Source organism: Ctenopharyngodon idella, chromosome 9, assembly GCF_019924925.1.
Source record: "Ctenopharyngodon idella isolate HZGC_01 chromosome 9, HZGC01, whole genome shotgun sequence".
In the NCBI taxonomy this organism is placed as follows: Eukaryota; Metazoa; Chordata; class Actinopteri; order Cypriniformes; family Xenocyprididae; genus Ctenopharyngodon; species Ctenopharyngodon idella.
In genome coordinates this window covers 28,438,756-28,452,150 of record NC_067228.1, presented here as the reverse complement: position 1 = coordinate 28,452,150, position 13,395 = coordinate 28,438,756, and the positions used below count along the sequence as shown (strand labels likewise).

General features: G+C 36.3%; 1 protein-coding gene across 1 annotated transcript in view; it reads right to left on the bottom strand.

Annotated features, from left to right (window-relative positions):
• Positions 1–13,395, bottom strand: part of vwa8 (von Willebrand factor A domain containing 8) — a 129,199-nt gene that overhangs the window by 27,349 nt on the left and 88,455 nt on the right. Inside the window, exons 38-39 of the mRNA XM_051904791.1 lie at positions 7,860–7,968; positions 5,619–5,775 (exon numbers count right to left, since the gene is read on the bottom strand). Coding sequence (XP_051760751.1) covers positions 5,619–5,775; positions 7,860–7,968 — 266 coding nt within the window. The remainder of the gene's footprint in view (positions 1–5,618; positions 5,776–7,859; positions 7,969–13,395) is intronic.

Sequence of the window (13,395 nt, the reverse complement as noted above, 5' to 3'; positions counted from 1 at the left end):
AGCATATATATGTTGTATAGTATAAAATATTACTATTATAAGGAACTACTGTTGGGAACTATATTGGAAGCAAAAAACATACCTAATATAATATAAGCTAAACTAGCAGGCTAATCGGGTAGATGTATGCTATACTCATACATTAGTTAACTAAAAAACAGTAAGAACAAGAAATGCCTGATTTCACAACCTATAGCTTCAGTTATATATTAGTATATGAACCATGTAATTCAAAAGACATTAATGGTCATTAAAACGCATTTTAAACAATATAAATAATAACGTGATTATGCAGAAATTATAATCAGGCGCTAAAAATACTATCTATTAAAAGTCCGTAGAACCAATGGTGTCACGAATGTGGCTCCCTCGGCCCTTCCTCCGGACCGCCGGAGGGAGCCATCACCGGAATACTGATCAGTTCTCATTCGGACTACGTTTCCCATGGGCCCTCATTCCTGGGACTGATTGCACACACACCTGCACCGCATCACACTCACACTATTTAAGACACACACACACACATACACATATACACATATACACACACACACACACACACACACACACACACACACACACACACACACACACACACACAGAGCGAAGTCTTGATTTGCCTTGGTGATCATTTCTGAGCGTTTTTCTGTGGACTGCTACCTGTTATCGATTGGACTGTTTATTCCCTGTGACCCTTTGCTGCCTGCCCTGATCTTTGCCTGTTTCCTGGTCTGTGATTGTTTGCTGCCTGCCCTGATCCTTGCCTGTACCCTGATTCTGTTTGTCTGCCGCCTGCCTCGACCATTGCCTGTCCCTGTTTATGCATCTGCCTTTGCCCTGTCTGCTCTGTAAGTCCATTGAATAAAATAGCTGCAAATGGATCCACATTCTGTCGACCCATCATTACGAATGTGATCACTCGGGGTCCTACTGTAAAGGAGACCCGAGTCCTGGGGCCATTGAGCCATTTCTACTGTGTCAAGACCATATAAACAGCAACATAATATAATATAATATAATACAATATAATATAATTCTTTCTTTCTTTCTTTCTTGGTGAAATATGACCTGGACTATGGTCTTAACAGAATTTGTAAGATTCCCTTAGTCACTTGATAGACAGGCCTCAGCAGGGGTGGGGGGATTCTGCCGCACAGGTGGGGTGAAGTCAACAATCCCTAAACAGATTCAACAGTTAATCCTACACTTCACGTGAATGAGTGTGCATGTGCATGTGAGAGCTGTTTGATGTCATGAAGGGGAAACAGAGTGTGAAGTGTGTCTAGACCGTTGCGGCCCACAGATCTCAGGTGCGCTCACACATCGACACTTATCAGATGTGAGATCAGATCAGACAGTGTGATCTCAAAATACTGTGACACTGTGATTCTTTTCAAAAGAAATGATCCCTCACCTCTCCATCACCACCTGGACCAAAAATGTCTGGAAAAGCTGCTAAATTGTTTCTGTGCTACAAAAGACAATGTAACATGTAAGGAGTGCTCTCTTCTTGCTCGTGGTATTATCGTTCTCCTTCTTCCTGCTTTGCTTCTCTCTCTCACTCACACACGCTGTGGGTTTCCTGTCTGGCCTCTGAAGCTCACATTCTTTGTGCAGTGTTTTTGGAGGGAGGACAGACTGCTGCTATTTTCTCCTGAATTCCAAACCAGTCCACAGACCGGAGAGTGAGGTGGCCAGCGTGGCCATGCAATAGCAGTGGGAAGGAGCAAATGAGAGTGAAAAAGTGCAGAGAATATATAGAAGCAAGTGCAGCAAGTCATAGAAGCAAGTAACTGCAGTGTTTGTGAGCATAAGAGACCCCTTTCAAAAACACTTCAAAATCTTACCAACCCCAAACTTTTGAAAAGTAGTGTATGTGTTGATTTTTAAATATTCAAAGTTACTGTACAGCTTTCACTAAATCATAATTTATTCAAATGATAACATTTTAAATCAATAACTGACCAAATGTAATTATTTAAATATTATTGTGTTTTTCAATAGATGCTGAAACAATTGCATGAAGCATTACAGCTTTTCTCACTGGGTTTATATGACAAATTCAGCTTTTCCTGCAACGTAGCACATCAAAATCGAAAGATATTATGGTGGTTTTAGGAGTGTAACATACACTTGCAAAAAAGGTAGATGAAGTCCCACTTCCTGTGAAAACCCCTGACAAAAGCCATCTCAACTAAGATTGAAATTTTGTGAACGTGACAGACAGCATGCAGATTGCAACAATGTGCAACACAAAGCAGAAAAATCCCATCTGAGAGTAAAAGAATTCAAGACAGCAACAGCTACAGTGTTACAGAAGAAAGTCCACCCATCCTGTTATACATTACATTTTAATGACCCTGTCTTAATAAAATGGACATAAACTAACAGAACTTTCCTGTCCTGTCAGACATTATACTGTGCTCGTGTGCAAATGCGGAGGCGCATGCTGTATATGACTTCACTGTGTATAAAGAGCAAATGAAATTACGAGCATGTGATAGTTAGTAAGTCATGAATATTAAAAATGAGCAAAAAAGTACCAATAAATTACATAAATGGTATGTTTCGTGTTTGCTGGGAAGGATTTGCTTGCAGGTATGATGTTCAATCCATTCATCAGGATCAGTGTCAATATGTTTTATTAACAGTTCATGTTAGTATTGTGCATTTACCAGTGTACTAGCTTCTATAACCTTAAACCAAAATTGTGTTATTTTCTATATTTTTGATGACTGTGGTGGCTCATACCAACGTACTAACTTTATTGTATTAACAAAGACTAGTTTGGGACTAATTGCCTTACCTTATACTGTTTATTCATCAATGTTAGTGATATTCTTATAATTTATGTTAAGTGAGACGGAAGGCCTACTTGTATGTATGTGTGTGTGTGTGTGTGTGTGTGTGTGTGTGTGTGTGTGTGTGTGTGTGTCAATAATTTTTTGGAAATAAATTTGCTTGGTTTAAATTCCCAAAAATTTGGGTTGCGGCTTAATGACCATAGGAAAAAATGGGTCCCATGGCCAAACCAGTTGAGAAGCACTGCACCTCAGTAACTCTAGTAAAGCCATTTAATTTCAAAAGAACATGAAAAATCCTATGAAATGTCCCGTTTATAAGCTTTAAAAAAGAGCAAAAGAGCTTTGTGCAGTCCATTGGCTCAAACAGAGGCCTCCTTCATGACGAAACACATTTACTTGCTTCGTGTAGCTCAGTGCGTGCACACGCAGCTTAATGAATCGCAGCATTCACGGGGTGCATATTTGAGATAACTGGGCCCTTTGAAGACCTCTGTAGTGTCCATTCTGTGATGTCAAACGTGCTGGTTTTTTATGAGCCACTCATTTTAGTATTTCTTGTCCGTTCCAAAGCGTAGTACTCTCTACATCCTACATAGCACAACTGACTGATTTGGATCATTCTACATATAGGCAGTCATACACAAAAGCACTCTTCATGCCTAAATCGACCCTATTTACCTTCTTAATTAACAGGTTGATGGTCTTATTGTGAATGATTTATCATTGTATGCAATTCCAAAAATGTGTGTTGCTTTTATTGTCTTTAGTCTTTAAAAAGACTTCAATTTTCTTCTTTCGTCACTTAGGTCATATGGTTATTGGACCATGTTAACCAACTGCACAGCCAAAAACTATTGTTTTAGCAAACACAAATTTAGTCAGGCTCAGTTTCTGGTATTTAACGCCACTTTGCATGAGCCAATAGGTTCCCAATGCATAAAGTCAACCAACTTTTTCGTTACACTGAATGTTTTCAGAAATGCATCGTTATGGAATTAAAATGGGTTGTGAATGGAAATGAATGTTGACTTTAAATACAAGGATATATACACTGAAAAAAAATATTTTTTGATGCTGTTCACTTTATTTAAACAACTTATTTTGATTCAATGCCATTGTATCAGGTTTCTGGTTTAAATGTGATTGATTCATGTTAAATTGACTTGAAACGATTACTTTTTGACTTAACTTGATGTTTTCATATTGGAATAACATGTTTCAATCAAGTAAACCCAACCAGGACTCAATCAAACAGGATTTTTACTTCCCATCATGCTTTGCAAAGGGGCTGAACTAGGAGTGTAAATGTTGAAATAAAGTGTTATTTTAAGCAGTTTTTAGGAAGATGAGAAAATGGAAAGACTTTTTAATGTTTACTGTTCAATTATGTTGGTATTTAAAAGTTTCTGTTAATTAATAGTTTTAGGGTTACCATTGTGGTGAATTGTTGCACTTGTGCTTGGGTTGAGGACCTGCTAACAAACTTTCAAATTACTTTAATAAGAAAGTAATCACTGTGGTAGTGCTCTGGGTTGCATTTCCCAAAAGCATTGTAACGTTGATTGTAAAACCATTGCCACCAATGGACTTATGATCAATTTAGGCTTTACAATGTTTTTGGTTAAGGCAATTTAGGATGCATCCAGTATCACATCTAGATTTCTAACACAGAACATCACAAAAGTTATGTAAATCACAAAATTAAACAAGAAGAATTAATTGTAAAAATCAATGTATATGAAAATAATTTATTTTTTATTTATTTATTTATTGCTTTTTATTTATTTTATTTTAAATGAACACAATTTATTCTAGTTAATTTAACATGGTTGAATCTATTGGATTTTACTTGTCTCAATCATGTGGAACCACTGTCCATGATTGAATTGAGTAAGTTGGACATAACTATTTTACATAGATTCTTCCTTAGTCAGTTGTTTTGTGACAACTCAAGAATTTTGCATAGAGTAAAAATAAACCTTTAATGTTAATAAAAACTAAGTTGGTTGTGTTGACCCAACGTAAGTACATTAAATTGGAATAACAGAATTGCATAATGCTGAAATAAAGCAACTTAGTCATGTGGAAATCCTTTCCATGATTTTTTTATGTTCGTTCAAAGAGTAATTTTTTTGAGTGTATAATTGATAATCTTGCGTCCTTTGCCATTTTGGATCAGTGCAATTGTGATGCTATTGTAGTTTTTATTAATATTTTTGTTTTAGTATATATTTTGATATTTTCTGTCTTCATTTTAATGTTAAAGTTTTGGTAATTTTTTGTGTTTTTTTTTGTGTTTTTTTTTTTTTAAGTCTATATAGTTTTTATTAATTTTATCTCAGTTTTAGTTGTTATTTTAATACATCAAGTTAAATTAAATGAAAATGGTACCTTGCTAACTAACTGAAATAAATAGGTTTTTTAAATATTTTATTGTACTTCAGATTTCGTTTAACGTAAAGTAACAAATGTTTTTTTAAATGATTTTAGTATAACAACCCTGTCTTATATCAGTTTTTTTTTTTTTTTACTGAGCTCAATGCAGTGCATTATAGGATTGCCTTTTTGTCAAAGGACATATGCAATACATATAGGCATCTCAGAAGCTTATAGAATGAAGCCTCACACATGAAGATACTCGCTTTCACAGTGTTCGTGAGCGTCATTGAGACAGCACTGAAAAATATCTGGAGAGATTAACAGGCACTCAGGGCAGAGGGTAAAGGTCACGCAGGGTCAAGTGTAGGCTTTTTGGAGAAATCTGTGAGTGTTTGAACTGAGTGAGTGATGAATGAGAGAGACAGATGGGTGTACCTCTGCTTAAAAGCCTTCTCCCCCATCTCCCGTGCTGCTCTCTTCACCTCATCGGGCACAGCGTCTTTCTCTGCCTGAGAGATCTGGTAAACTTTGTGTCCGGCGTCCAGACGGTACGGGCCTCCCTTCCCTCCAAGACCTGCGGTATCTCTGCCGCCTACACGGACATATAGACAATTTGTTGAGTTACCACTTAGGTGATAGTTCAATGAGTAACGAAGAAAAAAAAAAAAAAAAACATTGATATGGGTGCTTTAGAGTTAGAAATGGATTTATGGGTACATCTCACGAAAACATGAAAAATGAATCCTATTTATTAGGCCCTCTTTATTATGAGTTTTTAAGTAGGTAGTGATTCTCATTAGATTGTAATTATTATGGTAAAATTAGATTCTACAGTATCACAGTAAAGAAAATTTTGAATATGCACAAATTAAATGCAGTACAGCAAATTTTAACATGATGTATAAATATGGAGTTTTGTTTCCTTGCCATTGTCGCCTTTGGAATGCTCAGTTGGGTTTAAAATATTTTTCAGTAATATTAGTGATTTGACAGATGAAAACAAAATCCAAACTTAGTTGAGCTAGATAACGACACTAACTTTGCAACATCGGCACTGTTTTTCAACTGAATTGAATCAACAGATTTGAGCTAAATATTGACACAATTATCTTCTGCAGAGCTGCTTAGCTGAATTGAACTTGACTGATGAACTTTGCCACATTGACACAGTTATTGAACTGAACTGGAACAACACCGGACTAACTGTTCAACTGAGCTGAATAATGACACTATTATCTTCTGCAGAGCCTATTTACAGGTTTACAAATTGAATATAAAATTTTCATTTGTTTCATAATTTGATTAATTTTTACAACATCAAATGTTATTTTTATAAATCGCTGCATGAATAAATTTGAAAAAATGTGAATACTTCAAAATGTAAACAATGTTATTTTAATCACATTGCAATAATGAAATTTTTTGTAAAATGTCACAATGAAAAAAAAAAAAATGATTGTAATAAGTAGAAAAAAAGTCCCACTTTATATTAACTGTCTTTAACTACTATGTACCAGGGCTGTAACCACCATAGACGGAAAGGCAGAAAGGTCCCCACCAATACATAGAAATGGCCAAATTGTCCCCCCCTAAATTCTTACACTGCTCTGCTGCACTCCATTACACAGCACTCTGTATGTTGTTAGGATGGCAAAAAAAGTTTAAAAGTTACATTTTTAGTCTGGTCTGCCTCAGCGGTCTAACAGCACTAGTCATTGTCAAAATGACTGAGATGGCCAATCAAATCAAAGTAGGTGGGGTTTACTATTCACAGAAGCAGAGTGTGAATTCCACCACGAAGCGTCAGTTTAATGTTGAAAAAGAGTGACGTAAGATGTAAATAGCGAAACGTAACACATGTCAACTGTTTTGCGATATAAATGTTAAACGACCTACAGTAACAGCCAGTGATGCAAACTACTCAACTTTTTTCACAAATATAGCCATTTTGAATCAAAAATATGCATTTACGTGATTCATGTAATTCCTAACTAAGTGTAACGACAAGACAGGAAACATTTTACGTTTTCAATATATTAGGCATACAAATAAAAGTGCATGTGTGCACATTTTAATGCGAATGAATGCAAATATTATTTGCAAATAGTTCAAAATGATTATTTCCCAACTAGAAATCGACCTAGAATTTCCTTCACTATTCTATTTCTTTATGCTTTATAAAAAAAAAAAAGGTCCCCCCAATGTTCAAGACATGGTTGCTATGTACTAACATTTAAATTAATCATTTGATGCAGTGCACTTATTGTGTATGTACATGTTTTTGCATTGTACTTGTACTTAAAAAATACCTGCATGCAATTACATCTGTAATTAACTTCTGTTATTACTTCTATAATTACACTTTAATCATTTTAGGTTAGGGACAAGTTTCGGGTTATGGTTGGGTTTTAAGGGTTAAAACCTAACCATATCACCAAACCAATCTCTTACTTTATCTGTATCCCACCTAAATAGCAGTGTTTTGTGTTTTTCAAAACAACATGAACACAATAAGCACATCGTACCTAACAATTATTATTATTATTTTATGTATGTACATTGTAGCAACTAATATAAAGTGTGACCAAAAATAAATAAAAAAAGCAAAATATAATGTGTATGTTTTGTGATTCACCATTTGATACACATGGTGCTATGGGATGTGTCTTACTGTACCTGTGCCTCCAGCCCACTGGTTCCCCCCTACATGAGGGGCATTTTTGGGGTCAATCTTGCCATGTTTGGGGGAGCTGACATCTAGGCCACTGTCTCTCTGAATGGTGATCTGGAAAAAAAAAAAAAAGATACTTTCAAAACCAGATTATTGTTGAAATATTATCTGAACACTTCATCTGAACACTTGATCTTCATCTTGTTATTAAGTGAAAAAAAAGCCATATGGGACACAAAATTAGTCAAAGGGTTATTAGCTAAATGAAATTTAAGACAGAATTACCTATCTAGAGTTGTTTATAAACTGCAAAGCAAGTGAGGTATATACAATAAAAATGTGTGCTTACACTGACGTTTTAATGTGCCATAAAAATATTTATTCTGGAATCACAATCGCAGGAAACAATGTATCATCATGCATTAAAACCGAATGTTGATTCTCATGCAGAGCTGGCAGGAAACAAGTCACAAACTGACTGACAAAAAGCAAAGTTTGTTGACTATTAGATTTAAACATTTTAAATGAGAGAAATCCAGTAAGATGGAAAGAAACACCTCAGCAGAGCACAAAGATGCAAAATAAAGGCCCTGTGTCTCATGGTTCAAGGGGGGCCCCATAGATTTGTGGTATGCCACTGGATATCTCAACAGATTTTGAAGTGTTATCTGTGTGTGTAGACGTATTTGTCTCCTAATGTGGACTTGAATCTCTCTGAAGCAGGTTTCTACATCCATTTAGTGGTATTTTCCCCATCCTCTTATCTTCCTTCACACAGTCCATTAATATCATAAAGAATTTCCTCTTTAATACCTACGCACCATCTAGAGGGTTGTGGCTTTCTCATGACCTCCACACACTCCTTTACAGCCACCTGCTGTGTGCAAATACAGTCGGAACATAACTGCTAGAACTTCCTATGAACGCTTCATACTTGTTGTGAGAGCAGCACTTTGAAGTGTGATTGTGTTTTTGAGAGAGATCGCAGCACAGTTGGACTCTTTTAATGTTGGACTGTGAGAGAACAGACACTTAGTGTTTCAGAATGTTCCTTTCCCTCCTATTAATATAAAGGACACTTCTCATTATGTAACAATCCTGCATGCTCTGACTAGGCAAGGTCATGTAAGGTCACTGAACTTGAAGTCACTGAGCTTATTAAGACACTTCCCGTTTTAAACTGCACGCTGAAAGGAAGTACACTTAGGGGATGAACAAAATGTTATTCCAAGTCATACTGAAAGGAACAGTTGAAATAAACAAACTATTTGGAAGCTAGAGGAAAGACCTGCCCTTTGTGTTCCAGTGGGTGAAATCAGTCGTGCAGGGTGAAAGTTTTGATGTTGCATGAATTAACCTTTAAATACTTCATCCAAAAATTAATTAGTCACCCTCATGCCATTTCAAACATGTATGACTTCCTTATTTTCTTTGATGGAACACAAAAGATGTTTTGCAGAATTATCATGCTGCACTTTTCCATACAATGAAGCATATAGGTCAATTACTATTTCTTATTTAAATTATTATTTCTTAATTAAAAAGACTGCAGAAACATACAGAAAAGGAGATACAGTATAAGGGAATTATATCATAGAGAGGACCCTGCAGAATGACTGCGTGTGAAGTTTAATAAGTCTCTTAAAATATTAGATAATTTTACCATTAGTCTATATATTCAAAGACATATCAATTTCAAATAGATCTGGTGTTCATGCTACTGCATGGCAGAGTCAGTCTGTGTTTATTCGTGTGTGACTACTGTTTTAATACAGGATGTTAAAAAACTGTAGAGCTTTTCTGTGAGTGTAAGATTATACTTAAGGAAGTTTTGACACCTACACACACACTCCATCTGATATGAGGTCATGCACTTTCAAAACTTCACAACATAGTGTGCGTGTGAGAGAGACAATGTGTCTGAGTGTGTATTAGGGAGAGATATGGCTTACAGATGCTCATGATGAACGTGGTTTAGAGATTAACCTTTGCCAATGACATGTACAGAAATGCCACACCAGTAAGGTGGATTTTAACAAATAACAAGCCATTGCAGATATCTGTATAAAGATTTGTACCCTATGTACACCGCCAAACTGATGCATTCTGAGATTTATTGCTGTTCCTGTGTTTAGTCTGGAGGAAGGGGTGGCGTAGGGAAACTGTGGCAAGAAAAAAACCTTGCTTCCCATCTCTACAGAAGATCAGTGACAGTCCTGTTTATGATAAGGAGATTTGTGTGTGTGCAACGTGGCATCAGATTAGCCAGGATTTAACAGCACAAAGATGAGACACACAAGCACTGACATTACAGATGAAACAGACAAAAAGACAGAGTAGACAGACAGACAGACAGACAGACAGAGATAGATAGATAGATAGATAGATAGATAGATAGATAGATAGATAGAAAGAGAAGAGATTGAAGAAAGACACTGATACAGGGACAGAGATGAGCACAGCAGATCATCCTCCATATGCTAAACTAGAAAAGCACACAGCAGTTTCAATAATCAGCCTAAAGATCTGTGTCTGTATGTCTCTAAAGACACACTTTTTTTTTCTCAGTCACAGCAGTGTTGTTAAAACTGTAAAGAGGTTGATCACTCGTGTTAGTTTTTGAGCTGTATTAAAGTTAGCCAGCCTTTCACAGCACTGGTAATGTTACACATCTGTAACACAATGACATACTGATACACCATGAGTATACACTAGCACATAAATACATACAAACCTAAATCACACTGAAACCCAGTATTTAGACTAAATGTACATGAATTTTATTGCATTAGACAGAAAATTCCAAACTGAAAACAAATTATGGTCACATTTTGTCAAAACTGACACTTTCTTTCATTTAATTTCCCTTTCCTTCATGTCTATTAATCAACTGTCGATTTTTAGTGCATATATATATATATATATATATACAGTCATGCTCAAAAGTTTACATACCCCTTGCAGAATCTGCAAAACGTAAATTATTTTAACAAAATAAGAGGGATCATGCAAAATCTGTGTTATTTTTTATTTAGCACTGTCATGAATAAGATATTTTGCATAAAAGATGTTTACATATAGTCAAAAAATAGATGAATTTATAAAAATGACCCATTCAAAAATTTACTGTGTGTGGTTACCTGGATGATCCACGACTGTTTTTATGTTTTGTGATGGTTGTTCATGAGTCTCTTGTTTGTCCTGAACAGTTAAACTGCCCAACATTCTTCAGAAAAATCCTTCAGGTCCTGCAAATTCTTCAGTTTTCCAGCATCTTTTGCATATTTGAACCCTTTCCAGCAGTGACTGTGTGATTTTGAGATCCATCATTTCACACTGAGGACGACTGAGGGACTCAAACACAACTATTAAAAAAGGTTCAAACATTTACTGATGCTCCAGAAGGAAACACGATGCATTAAGACCTGGGAGGTGAAAACTTTTGAATTTGAACATCAAGATAAATTTTACTTAATTTGTCTTCTGGGAAACATTTGAGTATCTTCTGTAGCTTCCGATGGGCAGTACTAAATGAAAAAATTAGATATTTAAACAAAATAAGACAAATTTGGACATCTTCATCTTGTTCAAAAGTTTTCACCCCCCAGTTCTTAACACATCGCGTTTTCTTCTGGAGCATCAGTGAATGTTTGAACATTTTATAATAGTTGCGTTTGAGTCCCTCGGTTGTCCTCAGTGTGAAAAGATGGATCTCAGAATCATACAGTCACTGCTGGAAAGGGTTCAAATATGCAAAAGATGCTGGAAAACTGGAGAATTTGCAGGACCTGAAGGATTTTTCTGAAGACTATTGAGCAGTTTAACTGTTCAGGACAAACAGGAGACTCATGAACAACCATCACAAATCATAAAAACAGTTGTGGATCATCCAGGTAACCACACACAGTATTGAGAATCAAGGGTATGTACATTTTTGAATGGGTCATTTTTATAAATTCAGTTATTTTTTGACTAAATGTAAACATCTTTTATGCAAAATATCTTATTCAGCACAGCGCTAAATAAAAAATAACACATTTTGCATGATCCCTCTTATTTTGTTAAAATAATTTACATTTTGCAGGTTCTGCAAGGGGTATGTAAACTTTTGAGCACGACTGTATATATACATCAGCTCCCTAGCTCCCTAGGTCTTGAATTTTCAGTAAGGGAACATAGTGAGCATCGATGCTCCCTGGTTTTCACAGTGCATTATGGAATTTTTTAGTGAGCGAACGTTTCAGTGCACTGAAAGGATTTTGCTATTGAGACGGCCCTTAAAATGGCCAACTCCCTTATCAGTGCCTTGACCACTGAACTAGTGAGCTGATTAGGTAAGACACACTCATAGTCAGTTCTCCTGAAGTTCACACAGGTGTCCTACCAGAGCATCACATTAACTATCTACATAATCCACTAACATGACAAACACAAAGTGTCTTAATTTTGTATGTATACAGTGCAAGTGTATACAATGCAATGTACTACATTTCTTTAAAATAAATGACACTATAAAATATTTTGCTAAATAACACAAAGACATTCTTACATGATTTAAGTGTGGCTGAAGTATGCAGCAGTGTGCTTTTTGGGGTCACTGTATGTACAGAACACTTAAATTATGGAAAAATCTTGACGTACATCACGTAGCAATCCGAAAGTAAATGGGTCATCATAGCTAACTGGAGATATGTAAAAGTAGGGCAGGCCTCTAAATTAAGCCTTTTATCCAATTTCATGTGTATTTATGTAGGACAAATTTTGCTAGCAACCACTGTGAATATAAAACAAATGCTCACACGTCTAAGCAAACTTCAGTAAGTACACACTTTCACACATGCAAACAGAACTGGACGTAATGCTTTACCATAAAGTTTAGGCAACTGTACTTGTACAGTTCATTCCCTTCCTTATAGACTGCTAAAGAATCCTGAGTCATTAACATGAAGTCTGAAAACAAGTATCAAGGTCTGAATTGGATGGGATGAGTCCTGAGATCCCGGTTTCTTAGATTACACTCTAATCTGGCTATGTAATCTCAAAAAATATAATTTGTAAACATTTAATCTGTAAAATGCCCTCCAGAGAGAGATCAGAAAGGCATTGTCCCCAGACAGAAGTACTGGCCCATGTCTTGGATGAGTGCCTCAATGCCCTTTCTAGCAGTCCAGTGGGCAGAGCAGGAGCCCGGGCTGGAATGTAAAGAATGCCCGTGTTTTGAGGTTGTTTCTGAAATGAAATGTCCCAGGCTGGTTGCTGAGAGGCCACTGCGTTCACTCGCAGACCCACACAGAGAGCAGGACAATGCAGCCAGACACGCCGTACTAGCTGCTGACCGCAGGAGGCCCACCAAACCCACAAACCCCTTCATTACATCAGTGCCGAGTTTTTACTTGTACTCACGAGTTTCACAGTTTTGCTTTTCACACCCTGCATATATACGACAAGAATAAAATATCAGAAGAACTGTTGTACAGTAGATCAAGAATATGATATAACTGTTTAGGGGCAAAGAGAGCAACACTGTTGGCTCAGATATGA